Source organism: Carassius auratus, chromosome 44 (genome assembly GCF_003368295.1).
Source record: "Carassius auratus strain Wakin chromosome 44, ASM336829v1, whole genome shotgun sequence".
NCBI lineage: Eukaryota > Metazoa > Chordata > Actinopteri > Cypriniformes > Cyprinidae > Carassius > Carassius auratus.
In genome coordinates this window covers 12,802,567-12,825,731 of record NC_039286.1, presented here as the reverse complement: position 1 = coordinate 12,825,731, position 23,165 = coordinate 12,802,567, and the positions used below count along the sequence as shown (strand labels likewise).

At 33.3% G+C, this 23,165-nt stretch overlaps 2 protein-coding genes across 2 annotated transcripts in view; one reads left to right on the top strand and one right to left on the bottom strand.

Moving 5' to 3' along the window:
• Positions 1 to 23,165, top strand: part of LOC113062565 (serine/threonine-protein phosphatase 6 regulatory ankyrin repeat subunit A-like) — a 215,327-nt gene that overhangs the window by 159,899 nt on the left and 32,263 nt on the right. The window lies entirely within an intron of this gene.
• LOC113062562 (TGF-beta receptor type-2-like) lies at positions 1,758 to 22,156 on the bottom strand. Its single transcript, XM_026232486.1, has 7 exons — positions 21,978 to 22,156; positions 10,751 to 10,904; positions 10,324 to 10,514; positions 7,951 to 8,735; positions 5,040 to 5,184; positions 3,642 to 3,766; positions 1,758 to 2,532 (listed from the first exon to the last, which is right to left on the bottom strand). The coding sequence occupies exons 1-7, from the start codon at positions 22,036 to 22,038 to the stop codon at positions 2,365 to 2,367; spliced, it is 1,629 nt and encodes a 542-aa protein (XP_026088271.1). The 5' UTR covers positions 22,039 to 22,156; the 3' UTR covers positions 1,758 to 2,364.

Here is a 23,165-nt window from a genome sequence, read left to right as displayed (position 1 = left end):
AAGCTTTTATCCAAAGCGACTTACAGATGAGGAAAGTGGAAGCAATCAAAAACAACAAAAAGAGCAATGATATAACAAGTCTCAGTTAGGTTAACAAAGTACACGTAGCATGGGATTTTAAATAATATAATACATATATAAAAAAGAAAACAGAATAAAAAAAGAATAGAGCAAGCTAGTGTTAGAGATCTTTACACACACACACACACACAATTGCACAATAAATGGGAAAAAAAGTAGAATAAAAAATTATTAGAAAAGGTAGTTAGATTAAAGAATAGAATTAGAATAGTGAGTTTAAAAAGTTAGAGGGTCAAATAAAGATGGAAGAGATGTGTTTTAAGCCGATTCTTGAAGATGGCTAAGGACTCAGCTGCTCGGATTGAGTTGGGGAGTTCATTCCACCAGAAGGGAACATTTAATTTAAAAGTCCGTAAAAATGACTTTGTGCTTCTTTGGGATTAACAATCAAGCGACGTTCACTTGCAGAACACAAGCTTCTAGAGGGAACGTAAGTCTGAAGTAACAAATTTAGGAAATTTTAAATTTTAATTGACTTCATTTTTCTCTGTTGAATCCAATGGGGTCGCTGTGTCCATTTCTTTTACTGTCTATGACTCCAAGTGGGTATAACTGCAGACCAGAGATTTCCAAAATGAGGCCTGATCTCCAAAATGGGGCGGAGTCTCCTTTCGCAAAGACTTTCATCATTGGCTGTGGCTTCAGCCTTTTGTTACCGACTCTAAAAAAAACTTTATAAATTAAACATTGTTTCTAGTTCATCTAAAATAAAATATGCTCTATAAATAACTATTCTCCATGAGAGCAGAGCCGTTAATCACACAGTCCCTAATCAGCACAGTGTCTCCCCCTACTGTCCACTGAGATTACTACACATCACCTTTAACTGACTAACAGCAAACAATAGCCGCAGGAACTTTATCCAGGAGCTAGGGACTTTGGGCTGGTACTTGGTGTGTTTCCACCGCAAGAACCAATAACTAAATAAAGTTCCAGGTCAAAAAATGCCCCTCAGAAAGTCACTGCTGGCGAGGTGGTACTTTTTCAAAGTGCGGGAACTTTCGGGGGCGGGACTTCGGCGCTAAACATCCTGATTGGTTGAGTTCACACAGCGTTGTGATTTCATTGCAAAGTGCTCCTGTGGTAAAGCATTGTATTAGCAAGCACAAAGTTGGGGGTTTGAATCCCAGGGAACGCATGTTTGGAAGAAATTGTTAGCATGAATGCAATATTAGTGCTTTGGATAAAAGCAACTGCAAGAAAAATAATTTTAAAGGGCACCTATGATGCAAAATGCACTTTTACAAGGTGTTTGGACAGAAATGTGTCTACACAACCATCTTAGTATGATAAGAATCCAACCAGTCTTTTTTTAAATCTTCATAAAACCATACCAGGTGAAAAGCAAGCGGTTTGGATCCTGTCTTCAATGTGAGGTGATACTGCAGTAGCCCCGCCCACCGCTATTGATTGACAGGTGCTTATAACCACATCCTCACCTCACTGATTTATTATATACATTATAATATATAACATTCTGTTGACTCGAATCCCTGAGCTTTCAAATAAAAGTCTGAGTATCTAACCACCATGCATGGTGCTTTTTCATATTTTAATATCTAAGAAAAAAATAACTGATATTCTGCATTAATGTGAAGCTGAATCTGTCCAGCAGGGGGCAGCACATGATATTATCAGAGTGTGTTTGCAGTCCACAAAACATGATTCACAAACAATGAATGATTTAGGATGTTTTATAAAGTTTTTACACAAATATATGCAATGATTATACACTGTATGCATAGGAAAATATGCTCATTTTCATGGCTTTTATACTTGCCTGGAAGAATTAGATCAACACTTATCAAAATCAATCTAAAAGTTTGTAAAAGACGGTATTTTCACATTTAATAAACAAACAGCTTCACCTGAGAGTCTCAAATACAGCAGAATTCATATTTGGATCATCTTTGGCTCACATCTTCTGTATTTGTCTTTAATAAACACTTAAATCCGCTGGATTCGGTCTGATTTATCACTCATAATCATCTTGGGGATTTATAATACTGTCTCTTTACTTGGTCTCTTGATGCACGTCCCAGAATCCTTTGCGTCAGGACTCATGTTCCTCTCTGTCTTTGACTGTTTCACGTGAGCGAAGCAGATTTTCCCTGAAGCTTATAATGATGATAACGAGCGACTGGCATCATACACGCGCTCTGGATATTGAGTATGAGTTCATAGCTGAATAAACGTCACCTGTGCTGGACACAAGCATGTTTTTGGTGTTCAGTTGTTCCTGTAAAGTGCAAATGTCACAGGTCGGGGGTCTGCGGTTCGGATCTATTTCTCATCGTTCCCAGAATCCTGTGCGCTCTTGTCGTCGGAGCTGACTGAGATCACGGTGCTGCTGATTTCACTGAATCGCTCCACGATGCACTGCGCCGTCAGACGCGCCTCAGGCTCGTGATCCCAGCACTCCTCTATACTGGAGCACAGCAGCTGGACGCCCTGGGGAGGAGCGTAAAATACATTCATTTATGCATTTAGCAGACGCTTTTATCCAAAGCGACTTACATTGCATGGAGAAGTTTAGAGTTTAAATATAGATAAATAATAAAAAGATTCCACTGAATACATAAATAATGATTCAATAATATATAATAATAAATAATGATAAAAAAAAATAATAACAAAGATTAAATTTTTTAATTATATTAAAAAGGATAATAAAAACAATGGATTAAAATAAAATAAATAATAAAAATGAGTTTAAAAACTGATTTAAATAAATATAAATACAAATAAGATTAAACTAAATATATTAATGATTAAAATGAATTAATAAACGATTATAATAAATGAAATTACTTTAAATAAATAAATAATAAAAACTATAGATTTAAATATACAATACAAATTAAATTTAAATAATTAAATTGTTTAATAAATAAATAATTAATCTACCAGTATAGTACTAGAGTGATTATAATATATATAAAATATAATATTTCATTAAAATCAATAAAAATGTATTTAAAGAAATAATACAATTTAGATTAAAAAAATACTATATACAATATACAATACACAAAATCCATACAAATAAAATGAATAATAAAATGTATATTTAAATAATAAAGTAGTTTAATAAATCTTAAATCTGCCAGCACAATACTTTAGTAAGTAGATATTTAATATTATAGTTTTTGTTAATATTTCTTAAATTAAAATTGATTTTGATATATTTTTCGCTTTTATACTGATTTTAGTGAGTTTTATTAATTTTGTGCCATTTTTTTTTTTTTTTTAGAATAGGTCTATATTGTTTTATTTAAGTCTAAGTTATTTTAGTTATGCATTAGTTATATGCTAAACTAAATTAAGATGAGAAATGTCGCTTTGGAAACTAGATGAAAAAAAATAAGTTTAATACTTATATTTTATTTCAGTTAACATTCAGTTTATTTCAAGTAGAAAGTTTCAGTTTTAGTTAACTATTATAACCCTGCTGTAAATAAAAAGGTCTGAATCTGTTCCAGCAGCAGAAGGTTCTTGGGGTCTGTGGGGCGCTGGTTTAGTGAAGCGTCAGGCTCTGTGAGACTAGTTTAGCTAGTTACCGTGTGGTTAGTCCAGCTGGACGGGATCTCGGGTCTCAGTCGGTCTCTGATGATGTCATCCTTCATGCTCTCCACACACAGATGATCCTTCAGCTTCCCGAACGGAGGCTCGTACTCCCGCACATCTGCACACACACACACACACACACACACACACACACACACACACACACACACACACACACACACACACCAGCATGAGCTCTGTGCTCAGAGCGGCGGGGAATCACTGGAGAGTTGCATTGTGGGAAGTGAATCAGCAGGGTTTTAACCAGCCATTCACAACAAGCAACACAAATCTGGTAGTTTCCCGCCGCAAATACTCTTGAATCTGAAACACCCTTAAACAACAACAACAACAAAGAGGAAGTGCATGGTTCAGGTACAGGAAGTGGGCTGTGTGACATGACACGTCTCATGACAGCGGTGCTTCCTGTTTCTGACGCATGCATTTCCTGGGAACTTCTGAACAAAGCTAGACTGGTGCTTTTCTACAATTATATATGTTAAAGACAAAAAAAATGTATAACACATTTATTAATATTATAACAATATGATATAATTACAACTATTTAAAATACACAAATATAACCTTTTTTGTTTTTCTATAATAAAATAATAGATTATATTTTATGTAATTATTATAATTAATCAAATGTAATCAAATGTACAGAAGTTATAATATCATCATATAAATGGTATATATAAAATACATGTAATATAATTATGTACATATATATATAAAATATAATATAATATTTAATGCATTTGCTTAATATAATATATATCTGATTTATATAATTATTATAATTATATTTTTATATTCTCTTTCTCTCTCTCTCTCTACATATATATATATATATATATATATATATATATATATATATATATATATATACATATAAATTATTTGTAAAATAATATTTTTAGGTATTAAATTAATATTCAACTAATATATATATATATATATATATATATATACACACACATATGTATATATATATAAGACATTTATGTATCTATATTTTAATATAAATATATTAAGATATTTTAAAGGTTTAAATATTAGATTAAATATTACATTAAGATTGTATATATAAATAGAAATGTTATTAAATATTACAATATTAAATATTTAAATTCTACAGTGTTTAAATATGGATTATTCTATTTAATAAGATTATATAGTTGTAATATAAAAAAAAACAAAACATATTTAATACTGTATAATATAATATAATATAATATAAATTTTGTATACAATTTTATTAAAAACAACTACATCTTTTTCTTATGACTACGTATTTATTTTTATTTGTAAATCCGACAGGGGAAGGGGTGTTTTTTGTGTGTGTGTGTGTGATATGGTGAGTGTAACCACTGAAGGACGTGTCTCACCGCCGATGGCGCTGCATCTGGACGTGATTTCCCACAGAACCAGAGCCATGGAGTAAACGTCGGCCTGTTTGAAGGACTCGATGTTCTCCAGATCCATCCTGGACTCCAGCACCTCAGGAGCCATATATCTGGCAGACAACACGTCCTGAAAACACTCCCAACTTATCTAATGAGAACTTACACTCAACTTAAACACATTATTATGATCGATTTAATATGTTTAAGACGTAATGCAAAATACGGACTTTTATTTTGAAATGCTTGTTTTTTCAGCTGTACAATGAGTAACACAGAACTAAAAACAAATTCTATTGCTTTAAATTAAATGCTTTCATTTAAAAATAATTCTAGACTGGACTTCGAGAAAATATGAGCATTTGTGGTGCACTTTCAGTTCAGTGTTGCACCATGCAACTTTCTCTTTAAATATAATGCTTTAATTCCTCCATAATCATCATAATCATGATTATTTTTATTGAGGGTGTGGTTCAAACAGACATTACTTTCTCTTTCAGTCTTTGATGTTGTTTTATTATTTTTACACTTACACTGACCTCATCACGCTCAGTAATCGTCATAACTAACCGTAAACCATCACTGTACTAAGGAAAAACAAAACTATGGCATAAAACCAAACACTGATTGTAATTCATGCGTAAACTGTTTTGTATCTGCTAGCTATGAATTTTATTAGAAATTTGGCACTGACATTTTCATCACACAAATATTTTAATAGAGAAATGCAATGAATTACTAATACTGTATAAGAATAATTGAATTTTTTATGTTTTAAAAATTAATTTTATATATATATAATTTTACATTTAATATTTTAATCATATATATATATATATAAATTAGTTATAAATTATATATAGAAATAAATTAGTTATTATGAGTATAATTATAAACTAATACATACAAAAAATTATATTTTTAAAATATATATAAAAAAATTAATGGAGTAGTATTTTTAAATAAAAAAATAATACACTAACAATTAAATGTTTTATATATATATATATATATATATATATATAAACAATTTGATATATCATTTATTATAATGATTATAATTTTATAATAAGACCATATACTATCTAAAAAGTTTTATGATTTCATATATATAAACTACATATTGAACATATAATTTACATAATTTAAAGGGTTAGTTCGCCCAAAAATGAAAATTATGTCATTAATAACTCACCCTCATGTTGTTCCAAACATGTAAGACCTTCTTTTATCTTCTGAACACAGTTTAAGATATTTTAGATTTAGTCCGAGAGCTCTCAGTCCCTCCATTGAAGCTGTGTGTACGGTCTACTGTCCATGTCCAGAAAGAGAAGAAAAACATCATCAAAGTAGTCCATGTGACATCAGAGGGATTTTACAGGGATTTTACAGAGTTAGAATTTTTTGAAGCATTGAAAATACATTTTGGTCCAAAAATACCAAAAACTACGACTTTTTTCAGCATTGTCTTCTCTTCCGTGTCTGTGTGAGAGAGAGTTCAAATCAAAGCAGGATTTCTGGTTCGCGAACGAATCATTCAGTTCACCAAATCGAACTGAATTGTTTTAAACGGTTCGCATCTCTAATACGCATTAATCCACAAATGACTTAAGCTGTTAACTTGTTTAATGTGGCTGACACTTCCTCTGAGTTCAAACAAACCAATATCCCGGAGTAATTCATTTACTCAAACAGTACACTGACTGAACTGCTGTGATGAACACCGAGCCGAACCAGATAACGAACAATAGACTGACTCGTTCACGAGTGAAGAACCGGTTGCATCGGTGTTCGGATCACCAGTAGTTCTTTCGGACAGTTCGATTCAATAAACTGGTTGAAGAAAACGGTTCACCAGTTCTTTTGCGCTCGACGTAATGGTGTCATTTGCGATGATTGCCCTTGATTCGAGGAGGGTCTTGGAGATGCTTGATTCAAGCCTTCGGTTTACCCGCACCCATAACACTAGCACAGAATCAGTTCAGAATCAATCACCAAAAGAATCAGTTCAGTTCAGACGCTCTGTGTGTCGGTCTGCTTCACGCTGAATCACACATGCGCAGTATCATCAGCTCCTCGGTTCACGAATCGGACGCGTCTGACAGAAACGGTTCTTGACTCGTGAACGAGTCAATGTTTTGTTCATTATCTGGCTCGGCTCGGTGTTCATCATCACAGCAGTTCAGTCAGTGTACTGTTTGAGTGCATGCATTACTCCGGGATATTGGTTTATTTTAACTCAGAGGGAGTGTCAGCCACATTAAAAAAGTTAACAGCTTAATTCATTTGTGGATTAATGCGCATTAGAGACGCGAACCGTTTAAAACGATTCAGTTCGATTTGGTGAACTGAATGATTCGTTCGCGAACCGGATATCCAGACTGCTTTGATTTGAACTCTCTCTCACAACAGACACGGAAGAGAAGACAATGCTGAATAAAGTCGTCGTTTTTGCTATTTTTGGACCAAAATGTATTTTCAATGCTTCAAAATATTCTAACGGACCCTCTGATGTCACATGGACTACTTTGATGATGTTTTTCTTACCTTTCTGGACATGGACAGTAGACCGTACACACAGCTTCAATGGAGGGACTGAGAGCTCTCAGACTAAATATAAAATATCTTAAACTGTGTTACGAATAAAAGGAGGTCTTACATGTTTGGAACAGCATAAGGGTGAGTTATTAATGACATAATTTTCATTTTTGGGTGAACTAACCCTTTAAGTTATAATATAATTATACATTTATATCTAGTTTTTATCGATTTGTTGAAACCCTGAGCTGTATTAGCATAATTCTTTGGGGCTGAGTTGGGAAGATTCCTTATCATTTCCTGAAGTTTTCCTGAAGATGCCGCAGGGTTGCTAGCACTACACTGATTAGCTTCTCACCTGTCCGCTGTTGGCCAGTTCTTCAGGAGACATGGAATTATTGAGTCTCAGACTGAGACCGAAGTCGCACAGACAGCAGCTGAGGTCTGCTTTCACCAGGACGTTCGCGCTCTTCAGGTCCCGGTGTGCGATGGGCGCTTTGGAGCGTCCACACGGCGTCCGGTCAGCATGGAGGTGAGCCACGCCCCTCGCCAGAGACCAGCCCAATCGGCACAGCTCGTCCCAGCCAATCACGTGCTGCGTCAGGAACTCCTGCAGGTTTCCTCGCTCGTGATAGGCTGTTATCAACCAATAGCGTCGCTCGGCCTTCCGGTCCTCGGCAGTTAGAAACTGAAGCACGTTCTCGTGCCGTAGCTCAGTGTCTGAGAAAATCTCCCACTCGGTTTTCCACGAGGCGTATTCTTCGTACGGAAATACCTTCACCGCTACCTTCTGGAAGGATTCGTCCGTCGCTCCCTGCTTGAGTTTGGCTCTGTAGACTTCAGCGAAGCGGCCGTTCCCCACAATAGCGTCCAGCTGGATCGGGAGTAACTCGGTGTTGTGGTTCAGGCTGTTGGCCGAGCTGCTGTCGGATCGGTCGTCGTCGCTTACGATGATCGCGCAGGTCTCAATTTGGATGCCGTTGGTTTTGGGCGCATTGAGGTTGTGCTGGTCAAACACGTGAAAGCAGTAGAAGGCCGAGAGGAGAACGACGACAGCGATCAGGACGGGGAACAGACTGACCAACAGCATCAACGAGAGAGTCCTCTTACTGAGAGAAGATTCGGTTCCTGGAGGAGGTGAAACTGGAAAATGACCACACACCTGGGTTATTACCGCTAACTAAAAACTATTACATGTTGACTGAAATGAAGTTAAAAATAAATATAAATATTAGATGAAATACTCAAAGTAACGGAACATTATGAACGTCGGCTTGGCAAAAAAAACAAAAAAAAACCAACAACAACTAAAATACGTTTAAGCTGAAGCTCTTAAATCACCAACGTAAAATTAAAATGTGAAAAAAATAATAAAATACCAATATCCAAAAATCATCAGTAATACAAATAATAAAATAAAAAAAATTAACAAAAATGTAATTAGTATACAAATAATAATTATAATAATTTATTTCAGAGGAAAATTATAATAAAAATATTTGTCATTGAAGAATTTGTATAAGCGGCCATAATTATGGACATGATTAGGTGCCATAATTAATGAGTCATTAATTAAAACAAAACTGTGATGCGTGCCGTTACATAATACATAAAAATATTTTTTTTTTTTGAAAATTATTTTAAAAACATGTTTTTTTTTTTTTTTTTATTTGGATACTTGTATTTTATTATATACAATTCTATAATTTAAAATGAAAATTATTTAAAATTATATATATATATATATATATATATATATATATATATATATATATTTATTTACATTTATTTTTCCAGAATGTTAGTCATTAAATGTTATAATTTTGAACACAATTACTTTCCATTTCTTATCGTTTATTTCCAGCGTTTGGAAGCAACTAAACTAGATATTCACATATATATATAAAAAAACATCACATTTTCACAAATGTATTCAGTGTTTTGATCTTGTTTTCCAGTACAAATATATAAACATTATTAAACCATATCTGTGGTGCTTTCCTTGTGCAAAACCACATAATGTTATGCATTACAGTTAACAGAGTGATGTGCGGTCTGAGACTAACTGCACACGCAGAAATAACACACGACTATAAAAACAGCATTTCTGCCAGTGATGATCTATAAACACAGACAGGAAACCACACGTCTGAAGGCTTCAGCACCTCTACAGAGACATTTTAGGAAACCACTTACACAATTTACCCAACAATTGCTTTCAAAAGGACTTACAAACAGTGTGAAAGTGACAAAACTGTGACGTAAGGCTCTTAATATTCTTATTCTGTTTGAGAACGACACACTTGTTTTTTAAAGAGTATCCTCTGCTCACAAAGGATGCATTTATTTAATAAATAATACTGTAAAATTGTGAAATATTATAAGAATTAGAATAGCTGTTTTCTGTGTGAGTATCTGTTAAACTGTAATTTATTTCGGTGATGCACAGCTGTATTTTTTTAGCATCATTCCTCCAGTCTTCAGTGTCACATGATCTTCAGAAATCATTCTTTTATACTGAAACATTTCTGATTATTATCAATTTTGAAAACAGTCATGCTACACAATATTTTTGTGGAAACTGTGATGCATTTAATTTTCCACGATTCACAGATTAATAGAATGTTCTCAAAAGAGCAGCATTTAATTGAAATAGAAATCCGTTGTAACATCATACCTCACTTTTGATCAATTGAATGCATCCTTGATTAATAAGTGTTGAGCGTCTCACCGTCAGTGAAGAAGAGCCGATCGTTGCACTCTTCCTTATTGCAGGAGCAGATGTAAACCTCCTCCTCCGTGTCCTCCACCTGCTTCATCTGACAGACGGTGTTGTTGTAGTCCGTCAGATACTGGCCGTAAAACGGGAGCGCCGGATTGTGACACATCATCTCTATGATGGCGTTCCCTCCGCTCCTCCTCCTGAAACACAACATGCACACTGTGAGCTGATCGGCTGTTTCTCAGCTATGTTCACTTCAATCAGAAGTTTTTAAAGGCTAATAAATGTTCAAATTGAGATGTATGAAGAGTTGAACGGCTGTGCTACTGGACACAGAGCAGATGACTCTGCTTCCTAACAGTGATATTTCAGCATCGTTGAGATTCAGATTTGCAGATCGAGTCTGTAAACAGAGACACAGATGTAAAACACGTACCAGGCGCTGACGCACACCTCGTCGGGACTCTCGCAGATGGAGGCGATGTTACACGAGGTTTCGCAGACGCCGGTGGCGGCGCACGCCGTGGATTCAGCGTCACAGAACTTACAGAGCTGAGGGAGTCTGAAGACCTTCGTTTCTGAAGTACGCACTGCAAAACACAGAGAGAAATGTTTCCATATTATTCATTCCCTGCATTACAATCACTTCAAATCAATTACACTTACACTATTCACTCAAACCGGAAACCAGCATGTAGAAAAAGCTGACACTTTTGACAAATCTTTACCCAGCTCTATAAAAATAGCCGTTTTATACACATGTATTTATCTGGTAACACTTTACAATAAGGTTTCGTTTTTTAAACACTAGTCATGTTATGTAAGTTAACATTAATAACCAACAAATATAATTTTACAGCATCTTAATTAATGCCCACTTCAACATTTCCTAATACATTTCAAAATCCAAAAAACATTTGTTGATATTAGTTCATTTATTTTAATTTAATGTGGTATTTTTTTTTATTTGATTATACACACACACACACAGACACACACACACACACGCATGTTCACACACACACACACACACACACACACGTTTGTTTTTGTGTAAAGTGTGTTCATCCCATAGGTGTAATGGTTTTTATACTGTAGAAACTGTATTTTCTATCACCCTACACCAACCCTACACCTAACCCTAACCCTCACAGGAAACTTTGTGCATTTTTACTTTCTCAAAAAAACTCATTCTGTATGATTTATAAGTGTTTTGAAAAATGGGGACATGACTTCATAAATCCACTGAAAATCACCAGCTGATTCATAGACATTCTACAAACTGCACAAACTTTTCTACAGCAACAAGCATGTGATGACGTAACCGTCTCAACATTCGGCTGGACGTTGCTTCAGTATCTGCGTCTGCCAGGGAAATAAACGCAAACACATGCTGCATCACTGTTAGCTGCGGGAAATGGACACAGCTTTTTTTACCGCAGGTTTAAGTTGGTACATGCTAAACCTGAGAAACATCTGTGTGGACGTACACTATGTTTGACTTTAGTGATGGACAGTGATGAAGATACAGGACGATTTTAATCTAAATACAAATCTACTACAAGTTGCATTAAATTAATAAACGCCTCTGTATTTTTCTTTTAAATAGGCCTCTCTCTCTCTCTCTCTCTCTCTCTCTCTATATATATATATATATGTATATGTACTATTATAAGCATTATGTTTGAACACAATTAATTATATTATTATAATTGTAAAATATCAGGGTAAATAATTAGCGCAGATACTATTAGAGTTTATATTAATATTTTGAATGTTTTTATTTTTATACTTTTTTTGCAATCTTTGGTGTTTTTCTCATTTCTGTTATTTTTTTTTAAATATGTCCATAAAGTTTTTATTTGCTTTATTTAGTTTATTTAGTTTTAGTTTCAGTTATTTTAGTTCATCCAGTTAAACTAAATTGTATTATTTATTATACAATTCATACAATCATAAATATAATTGATTGTTTATTTGTTTTTAATTGTTATTATTGTTTTATTAACGATTTTGGTTACAATTTATTTTAAGGTGTACTTGTTACAGTATAATTATTCATATAAGTACTGAGTAATATAAATTGCATACTATATGGTTAGGGTTAGGATTCGGCTTAGGGTTACTTGGATGTAATTATGCACAATTCATTGTTATTATAATAGTAAGTACATGTAACATGTAACAAGGACCCATTAAAATAAAGTGTTACCGAATAATTTTTTTGGTTTTAATTTCAGTATAATGGGGAAGAATGGTGATGTTAATAATTCAAATCCTTTTATCATTATTATTATTTTTTAATTATCCTAATATCATAATGTTACATCTCACCCCAGCTATATTACAACTAACACGGACTATGGGGTAAATTCTAACATTTTATTCCCTAAACCATACATATTCCTTTTGTACTGCATCATGTGATAGCAGACACTTGTAACTATTGTGTATCACATTTTGAACGCACTGGCTTAAAATAACTCCAAGATACAGATAGAACTGTCAAAAATGATCCAACAGTTATGTAATATAGTTTTACGGTCGTAACAAAACATTGCCATGATTTTAAAGCATGCATAAATAAAACAATGACAAAATTGGATTTGTTTCAAACAAACACACATGCAGATAAACACGCACGCACGCACGAGGAAACGTGTGTGAGCCAGTTCGGTAAAACTGGCAAGATATTCACAGATTCGACTTTTTCGGATCAATAACTCGCGAGCAAAACGTTTTTGGTACACGAATTATGCCTCTTTTTACTCGTAGTGATGTAGTAAACGAGCTACAAGCGAGTTTGCCTGAAAACAAGCTTTCCTCCGCTCTGTACAAAATACGTTGATCTCAATGCGCTGGCGTCTGAGAGACAAGTCCTAAGGGACCGTCTGCAAAGTGCGAAACGCGAAAAAGGTTACTAATAAAATACTCAATAACTTCACAGTAACACACTGTAGTGTCACCAAATTCAGTTCACACATCACTGCTCTCCTGCTGCTTATACTACAATGTTGGTTTTAAAAATAGTTGCTTTTGCACAATTTTTATGATTTTTTTTATTATTAAAACGTTAATAACGTTACTGTAACACACTGTACTTTCACCAAATTCAGTTCACACATCACTGCTCTCCTGCTGGTTATTCTACAACACTCATTTTTAAATTAATTGATGTTGCACATTTTTTATTATGAAAAATAGTTAATAACTTCATAGGATTTTATTCTTCCTGTCCTGTTCGTTCATGTATGTAATGAATGAATGAATGTATTAAGTTATGTATGACTTGTGCAATAAACCAGTGGTGGACGAAGTACACAAGTCAAGTACTTGAGTAAAAGTACAGATACATATAATAAAATATTACTCCAGTAAGAGTAAAAGTACTCCTTTTCCAATCTTACTCAAGTGAAAGTACAAAAGTACTCGATTTTTTATGTACTTAAGTAAAAAAGTACTGAAAGATAGATGTTTGCAATTTTATATAGGCTACTTAATTTAATTTTATATTAGCACATATTCTTTTTATAATCCTACTGCTCAAAATACACAGGGTTTTTTCCAAAATAACCACTATATGGAGTCAAGATATATTTTTGTTGTTGATATGGACTACGCTGATGAGAGTGATGTTAACTGTGAAGCTTACACTGTGATGTACCTGAGAGAAAACAGAGATGACCATCTGATTTTCACCAGTAAGAACAAAGTATTTTAAAGTTTGTTGTTTTACAGAACATCAAAGTTACAGTACAGACCAAAAGTTTGGACACACCTTCTCATTCAAAGAGGTTTCTTTATTTTCATGACTATGAAAATTGTAGAGTCACACTGAAGGCATCAAGGGCTATTTGACCAAGAAGGAGAGTGAATTGGTGCTGCGCCAGATGACCTGGCCTCCACAGTCACCGGACCTGAACCCAATCCAGATGGTTTAGGGGTGAGCTGGACCGCAGACAGAAGGCAAAAGGGCCAACAAGTGCTAAGCATCTCTCGGGGAACTCGTTCAAGACTGTTGGAAGACCATTTCAGGTGACTACCTCTTGAAGCTCATCAAGAGAATGCCTAGAGTGTGCAAAGCAGTAATCAAAGCAAAAGGTGGCTACTTTGAAGAACCTACAATATGACATATTTTCAGTTGTTTCACACTTTTTTGTTATGTATATAATTCCACATGTGTTAATTCATAGTTTTGATGCCTTCAGTGTGAATCTACAATTTTCATAGTCATGAAAATAAAGAAAACTCTTTGAATGAGAAGGTGTGTCCAAACTTTTGGTCTGTACTATAACTCTATATATGACATGATAATAAGGCCTGAAGTTAGGAAGAGCATTAAGGAAAATATAATTATATTTTCATAATGATTTTTTCTTTCTCAAACCTTGTCTGTGGTTTAAAAACACCCCTGGCCAAACGTGGTGCATCTCTTCCCACTTTGATAATTACTGTAGTTACCATGTTCTGAACATCACATCCTTTCTTTTCTACCCAGGTGTAATCTACATTATATATATATATATATAGGTGGTTGAATAAAAATATTTGGACATTATAAAAAATTAAAAATCTTAGCTAGACAGTTAGCATCAGCTAACAATATTTTACTTATTTTCAGTACGGTTATGAATAAACATTTATGTCTGTCTACTCTTCTAGTTAATCCAAACAATATACATATGTATAACGTTACTGTTGATAAACAATATAAAAACAGACGTCACATAGGACATTTTAATAAAACTGTTTAACATTAGGGCAGCGGGGAATTTGAACGTGCATGAGGTATTTTATTGAATCTGTGTTATTTAAGGTTTTTTTTTTTTTTTTTTTTTACCTAAAATTGATGCGTCTGCACTCGAGCATTTCAGTGGGCTTAAACAGATCACTCTTTACAACGGATTTAGTTCCCAAACAACTGACCTAAATTTTGACCTAAATATGATTTTCAGTTACAATAATTAATCCAAAATTTCGATATTAATAACTTACTTTTAGCAACATCAGACGCACGCGCGCTCACAAGATCTCCCGGTTCTTACTTCTGGAGACTCGCACTAAACGGTTCATTTGAATCAGTGAGTGGTCGACTCCAGAACAGCTGCAATCGGATCATTCTAATTCCTAAACGAATCATTTGGTGCGATTCACGATCCGATTTAAAAGTTTATTTTGAAAAGACTCAGTTCGTTCATGATGAATCAGACACCGCTTCTGCGTGTCGGAGCACGTGATATATTATAGGGAGTAACGATATGTTTTATGAAATGCAGTGAAGTAAAAAGTACGATTTTATGCTTTGGAATGTAGTGAAGTAAAAGTAAAAGTCACTCAAAATAAAACTACTCCAGTAAAGTACAGATACTTGAAAAATGTACTTAAGTACAGTAACGAAGTAAAGCTACTCCGTTACTGTCCACCACTGCAATAAACTAAATATTTAACTTCATCATTATAGAACATAATAGTTAATAACTTTAATGTAACACACTGTACTTCCACCCAATTCAGTTCACATATCACTGCTCTCCTGCTGGTTATACTACAACTTTCATTTTGAAAGTAATTGCTTTGGCACATTTTTAAGATTTTTTATTATGAAAAATAGTTAATAAATTCATCATTATTGAACATAATAGTTCATAACTTTACTGTAACACACTGTACTTTAACCAAATTCAGTTCACACATCACTGCTCTCTTGCTGGTTATACTACAACACTCATTTTGAAATTAATTGCTTTTGCACATTCTTTATGATTTTTATTATGAAAAATAGTAATGAATTCACCGTTATTGAACATAATAGTTAATAACTTTACTGTAACACACTGTATTTCAACCAAATTCAGTTCACACATCACTGCTCTCCTGCTGGTTATACTACAACACTCATATTGAAAATAATTGCTTTGGCACATTTCTTATGATTTTTTATCATGAACAATAGTTAATAACTTTACTGTAACACACTGTACTTCCATCAAATTCAGTTCACATATCACTGCTCTCCTGCTGGTTATACTACAACTTTCATTTTGAAAGTAATTGCTTTGGCACATTTATTTGAATTTTTATTATGAAAAAATAGTTAACAACATCACCATTATTGAACATAATAGTTAATAACTGTAATGTAACAGACTGTACTTCCACAAAATTCAGTTCACAAATCACTGCTTTCCTGCTGGTTATACTACAACTTTCATTTTGAATGTAATTGCTTTGGCTCATTTGTTATGATTTTTTATTAAGAAAAATTTCTAATAACTTTAGTGTAACACACTGTACTTTAACCAAATTCAGTTCACACATCACTGCTCTCTTGCTGGTTATACTACAACACTCATTTTGAAATTAATTGCTTTTGCACATTCTTTATGATTTTTATTATGAAAAATAGTTAATAACGTCACCGTTATTGAACATATTAGTTAATAATTTACTGTAACACACTGTATTTCAACCAAATTCAGTTCACACATCACTGCTCTCCTGCTGGTTATACTACAACTTTCATTTTGTAAGAAATTGCTTTTGCAAATATTTTATGATTTTTTATTATTAAAAATAGTTAATAACATCACCATTATTGAACATAATAGTTAATAATTTTACTGTAACAGACTGTACTTCCACCAAATTCAGTCCACACATCACTGCTCTACTACTGGTTATTCTACAACTTTCATTTTAAAAGTAATTGCTTTGGCACAATTTTTATGATGTTTTATTTTGAACAATAGTTAATAACTTTACTGTAACACACTGTACTTCCACCAAATTCAGTTCACACATCACTGCTCTCTTGCTGGTTATACTACAACTTTCATTTTGAATGTAATTGCTTTGGCACATTTGTTATGATTTTTTATTATAAAAAATAGTTAAGTTCACCATTATTGGACATAATAGTTAATAACTTTACTGTAATGCACTGTACTTTCACCAAATTCAGTTCACACATCACTGCTCTCCAGCTGGTTATACTACAACTTTCATTTTGAATGTAATTGCTTTGGCATATTTGTTATGATTTTTTATTTTGAAAAATAGTTAATAACTTTACTGTAACACACTGTACTTTCACCAAATTCAGTTCACAAATCACTGCTCTCCTGCTGGTTATACCACAACACTCATATTGAAAATAATTGCTTTGGCACATTTTTTATGATTTTTTTATTATGAACAATAGTTAATAAATTTACTGTAACACACTACACTTTCACCAAATTCGGTTCACACATCACTGCTCTCCAGCTGGTTATACTACAACTTTCATTTTCCAAGTAATTCCTTTGGCACATTATTTACCATTTTTTTTATCATGAAAAATTGTTAATTACTTCACAGTTATTGGACATTATAGTAATAACTTTACTGTAACACACTGTACTTCCACCAAATTCAGTTCACACATCACTGCTCTCCTGCTGGTTATACTTCAACATTTATTTTGAAAATAATTGCTTTTGCATATTTCTTTTTTATGATTGTTTATTATGGAAAATAGGTAATAACTTTGTAACTACATAACTTCACGATGTAATAAAATTACTTAATTTATGGACTTTGTTTCTGCACAATACAAACATGTATCTCAACTTAGATACCTAATGCAGTTTACTTTTTAGTTAACTGTAGAATTTAATAGCACATAATAAAAAATAAGAATACTACACACAAATGATGTTGTTACCCACCTAACATACTATATACTCTCACAGTGTCATTAAGTTTACAGTAACTTATTTTAATAAGAAAAAATATTATAAGAAATATCATAAAAAATGTGCCGGCACAAATATTTTCAATATGAGTGTTGTAGTAAAACCAGCAGGAGAGCAGTGATGTGTCAACTGATTTTAATGAAAGTACAGTGTGTAACAGAAAAGTAATTAACTGTTTTTCTTAATATATAATCATAACAAATGTACCAAAGCAATTACATTCAAAATGAACGTTGTAGTATAACCAGCAGGTGAGCAGTGATGTGTGAACTGAATTTGGTGAAAGTACAGTCTGTTACAGTAAAGTTATTAACTATTATGTTAAATAACGGTGACGTTATTAACTATTTTTCATAATAAAAAAATCCAAAAAAAATATGCAAAAGCAATTAATTTCAAAATGAGTGTTGTAGGATAACCAGCAAGACAGCAGTGATGTGTGAACTGATTTTGGTGAAAGTACAGTGCATTACAGTAAAGTTATTAAATATTGTTCATAATAAAAAATAAAAAAAAATGTTCAAAAGCAATAATTTTCAATATGAGTATTGTAGTAAAACCATAAGGAGAGCAGTGATGTGTGAACTGATTTTGATGAAAGTTCAGTGTGTTAAAGTTATTAATGATTTTTCTTGATAGAAATTCATAACAAATGTGCCAAAGCAATTATTTTCAATATGAGTGTTGTAGTATAACCAGCAGGAGAGCAGTGATGATTGAACAGAATTTGGTGGAAGTACAGTGTGTTACAGTAAAGTTATTAACTATTATGTTCACTAAAGGGGACGTAATTAATTATTTTTCATAATAAAAAATAATAAAAAATGTGCCAACGCAATTACTTTCAAAACGAGTGTTGTAGTATAACCAGCAGGAGAGCAGTGATGTGTAAACAGAATTTGGTGAAAGTACAGTGTGTTACAGTAAATTTATTAACTGTTTTTTTCTTATTTAAAATTCATAAAACGTGTAAAAGCAATTATTTTCAAAATGAGTGCTGTAGTATAACCAACAGGAGAGCCGTTATGTGTGAACTGAATTTGGTGAAAATACAGTGTGTTAAAGTAAAGTTAATACCTATTTTGCATAATAAAAAATATATAAAAACTGTGCCAAAGCAATTATTTTCAATATGAGTGTTGTAGTAAAACCAGAAGGAGAGCAGTGATGTGTGATCTGATTTTGATGAATGTACAGTGTGTTACAGTAAATTTATTAAATATTATGTCCAATAATGAGGAATTTATTAACTATTTTTATTAATAAAAATTAAAAAGAAATGTGCCAAAGCAATTACTTACAAAATTAAAGTTGTAGTATAACCAGCAGGAGAGCAGTGATGTGTGAACTGAATTTGATGAATGTACAGTGTGTTACAGTGAACTTATTAACTATTATGTTCTATAACGGTGAAGTTATTAACTTTTTTCATAATAAAAAATGTGCAACATCAATTAATTTCAAAATGAGTGTTGTAGAATAACAAGCAGGAGAGCAGTGATGTGTGAACTGAATTTGATGAATGTACAGTGTGTTACAGTAAAGTTATTAGCTATTATGTCAAATAATGGTGAATTCATTAACTATTTTCCATAATAAACATTCTAAAAAATGTGCCAAAGCAATTACTTTCAAAATGAAAGTTGTAGTATAACCAGCAGAAGAGCAGTGATGTATGAACTGAATTTGGTGAAAGTACAGTGTGTTACAGTAACGTTATTAACGTTTTCATAATAAAAAAAATCATAACAATTGTGCAAAAGCAACTATTTTCAATATAAGTGTTGTAGTATAACCAGTAGGAGAGCAGTGATGTGTGAACTGAATTTGGTGAAAGTACAGTGTGTTACAGTAACGTTATTAACGTTTTCATAATAAAAAAAAATCATAACAATTGTGCAAAAGCAACTATTTTTAAAACCAACATTGTAGTATAAGCAGCAGGAGAGCAGTGATGTGTGAACTGAATTTGATGAATGTACAGTGTGTTACAGTAAAGTTATTAGCTATTATGTCCAATAATAGTGAATTCATTAATTATTTTTCATAATAAAAATTCTAAAAAATGTGCCAAAGCAATTTCTTTCAAAATGAAAGTTGTAGTATAACCAGCAGGAGAGCAGTGATGTGTGAACTGAATTTGGTGAAAGTACAGTGTGTTACAGTAAAGTTATTAAATATTATGTCCAATAATTGTTGATTTATTAACTCTTTTTATTAATAAAAATAAAAAATAAAATGTGCCAAAGCATTTACTTACAAAATGAAAGTTGTAGTATAACCAGCAGGAGAGCAGAGATGTGTGAACTGAATTTGATGAATGTACAGTGTGTTACAGTGAACTTATTAACTATTATGTTCTATAACAGTGAAGTTATTAACTTTTTTCATAATAAAAAATGTGCAACATCAATTAGTTTCAAAATGAGTGTTGTAGAATAACAAGCAGGAGAGCAGTGATGTGTGAACTGAATTTGATGAATGTACAGTGTGTTACATTAAAGTTATTAGCTATTATGTCAAATAATGGTGAATTCATTAACTATTTTTCATAATAAAAATTATAAAAAATGTGCCAAAGCAATTTCTTTCAAAATGAAAGTTGTAGTATAACCAGCAGGAGAGCAGAGATGTGTGAACTGAATTTGATGAATGTACAGTGTGTTACAGTAAACTTATTAACTATTATGTTCTATAACAGTGAAGTTATTAACTTTTTTCATAATAAAAAATGTGCAACATCAATTAATTTCAAAATGAGTGTTGTAGAATAACAAGCAGGAGAGCAGTGATGTGTGAACTGAATTTGATGAATGTACAGTGTGTTACAGTAAAGTTATTAGCTATTATGTCCAATAATAGTGAATTCATTAATTATTTTTCATAATAAAAATTCTAAAAAATGTGCCAAAGCAATTTCTTTCAAAATGAAAGTTGTAGTATAACCAGCAGGAGAGCAGTGATGTGTGAACTGAATTTGGTGAAAGTATAGTGTGTTAAATTAAAGTTATTAACTATTATGTTCTATAACGGTGAAGTTATTAACTATTTTTCATAATACAAAATGTGCAACATCATTTAATTTCAAAATGATTGTTGTAGAATAACCAGCAGGAGAGCAGTGATGTGTGAACTGAATTTGGTGAAAGTACAGTGTGTTACAGTAAAGTTATTAACTGTTTTTCATAACAAAAAATTCATGAAAATTGTGCAAAAGCAACTATTTTCAATATAAGTGTTGTAGTATAACCAGTAGGAGAGCAGTGATGTGTGAACTGAATTTGGTGAAAGTACAGTGTGTTACAGTAACGTTATTAACGTTTTCATAATAAAAAAAATCATAAAAATTGTGCAAAAGCAACTATTTTTAAAACCAACATTGTAGTATAAGCAGCAGGAGAGCAGTGATGTGTGAACTGAATTTGGTGACACTACAGTGTGTTACTGTGAAGTTATTGAGTATTTTATTAGTAACCTTTTTCGCGTTTCGCACTTTGCAGACGGTCCCTTAGGACTTGTCTCTCAGACGCCAGCGCATTGAGATCAACGTATTTTGTACAGAGCGGAGGAAAGCTTGTTTTCAGGCAAACTCGCTTGTAGCTCGTTTACTACATCACTACGATTAAAAAGAGGCATAATTCGTGTACCAAAAACGTTTTGCTCGCGAGTTATTGATCCGAAAAAGTCGAATCTGTGAATATCTTGCCAGTTTTACCGAACTGTGTGAGCCTTGTTTTCCCGAAAGTTTCAGAAACTGAAAGAGGAACTCATAATTAATTTATTTAGACACCATAAACAGACAGTGAGTTTGACGCGACGCGACTCGCTGACGCTCCCGTGAAGCGCTCGCGCTCACTGTGATCATAACTGCGTCAGAGTCAGCGCGTCACGTCGCGTCGCAGTAATGAGACTGAAGCGGAAACTCACCAGACACCAGACACACGAGAAGAACCGACACAAAAGCGACGCGCTCCATCACCCGCTCCATCGCGTCTGACGCCAGGATCGATGCTCTTATATCGGCTCTGTCTCATTCCCCTCCCTCAGCTGAGAGGAGCGCGCGGTTGATGCACGTGAGACACGGAAACGTGCGCGAGGAGCGAGCTCTGCCTCGGAGGGAGGAGTCTTTCTAAAAACCAGTCCATACTGCGCTCACTCACTAGACAACACCTTAGGACAGCTGTAAAGCTGCTGTGCACCACATAGACAGCATTATAGGCATCATATAGTCCTATACATAGACAACATTTTAAGGCATATCAAACGACTTTCCTATTAATTTGTCTCTTATTCTCAATAAGAATAAGAGACAAAGATAAACAACATTTCTGGGTGTCATTAGTCTCCACACTACAGGATTTCCCATGCATGCACATACATACGCCGCATTACAACTAGTTGAGTTTACAACTGAACATGTCTGGGCATCACAGTTTCAAAACCTTGAGAGTTTTCTACATAGATGGCATTTTTAGTCATCAAAGTCTCAAAACAGACAGCTGCCTAGTACACAGACAGCATTTCTTTGCTTTCTCTAAACCTATTGAGGTGCCTATATATACACCGCATTTTTTGTGCGTTATTGTCTCAAAACCTATTGAGTTTCCTACATAGACAGCATTTCTGGGCATTCTCAAAACCTAGTGAGCTGCCTATTAAAAACATTTTTAGACTGCATTTTTGGGCATCATAGTCTCAAAAACTATTGAGTTTCCTATATAGACTGTGTTTCTGGTCTTCGTAGTCTCAAAAAGAGTTTCCTTTAGATGCCATTTTGGGGCATTGTCTCAAAACAGAGAGTTGCCAACATATACAGTATTTCTGAGCATTCTCAAAAATAGAAAACAGTTTTAGGCAAAATAGTCTCAAAACCTGTTGATTTAATTACATAGACAGCATTTCTTTACTTCATATTCTCTAAATCTGTAGTGAGAAACCTACGTTTTTTTTTTTAGACATTATAGTCTCAAAGTGTAGTGAATTTCCTAATCAGACTGCATTTTTAGCACCAGTCTCAAACCTTTCATACATGAACACCATTACTGGGAATCAGTTTCTAATCTGGGAGTTGTCAACATATAATAAAATTTAGGCGCCATAATCTTAAACTGCCTA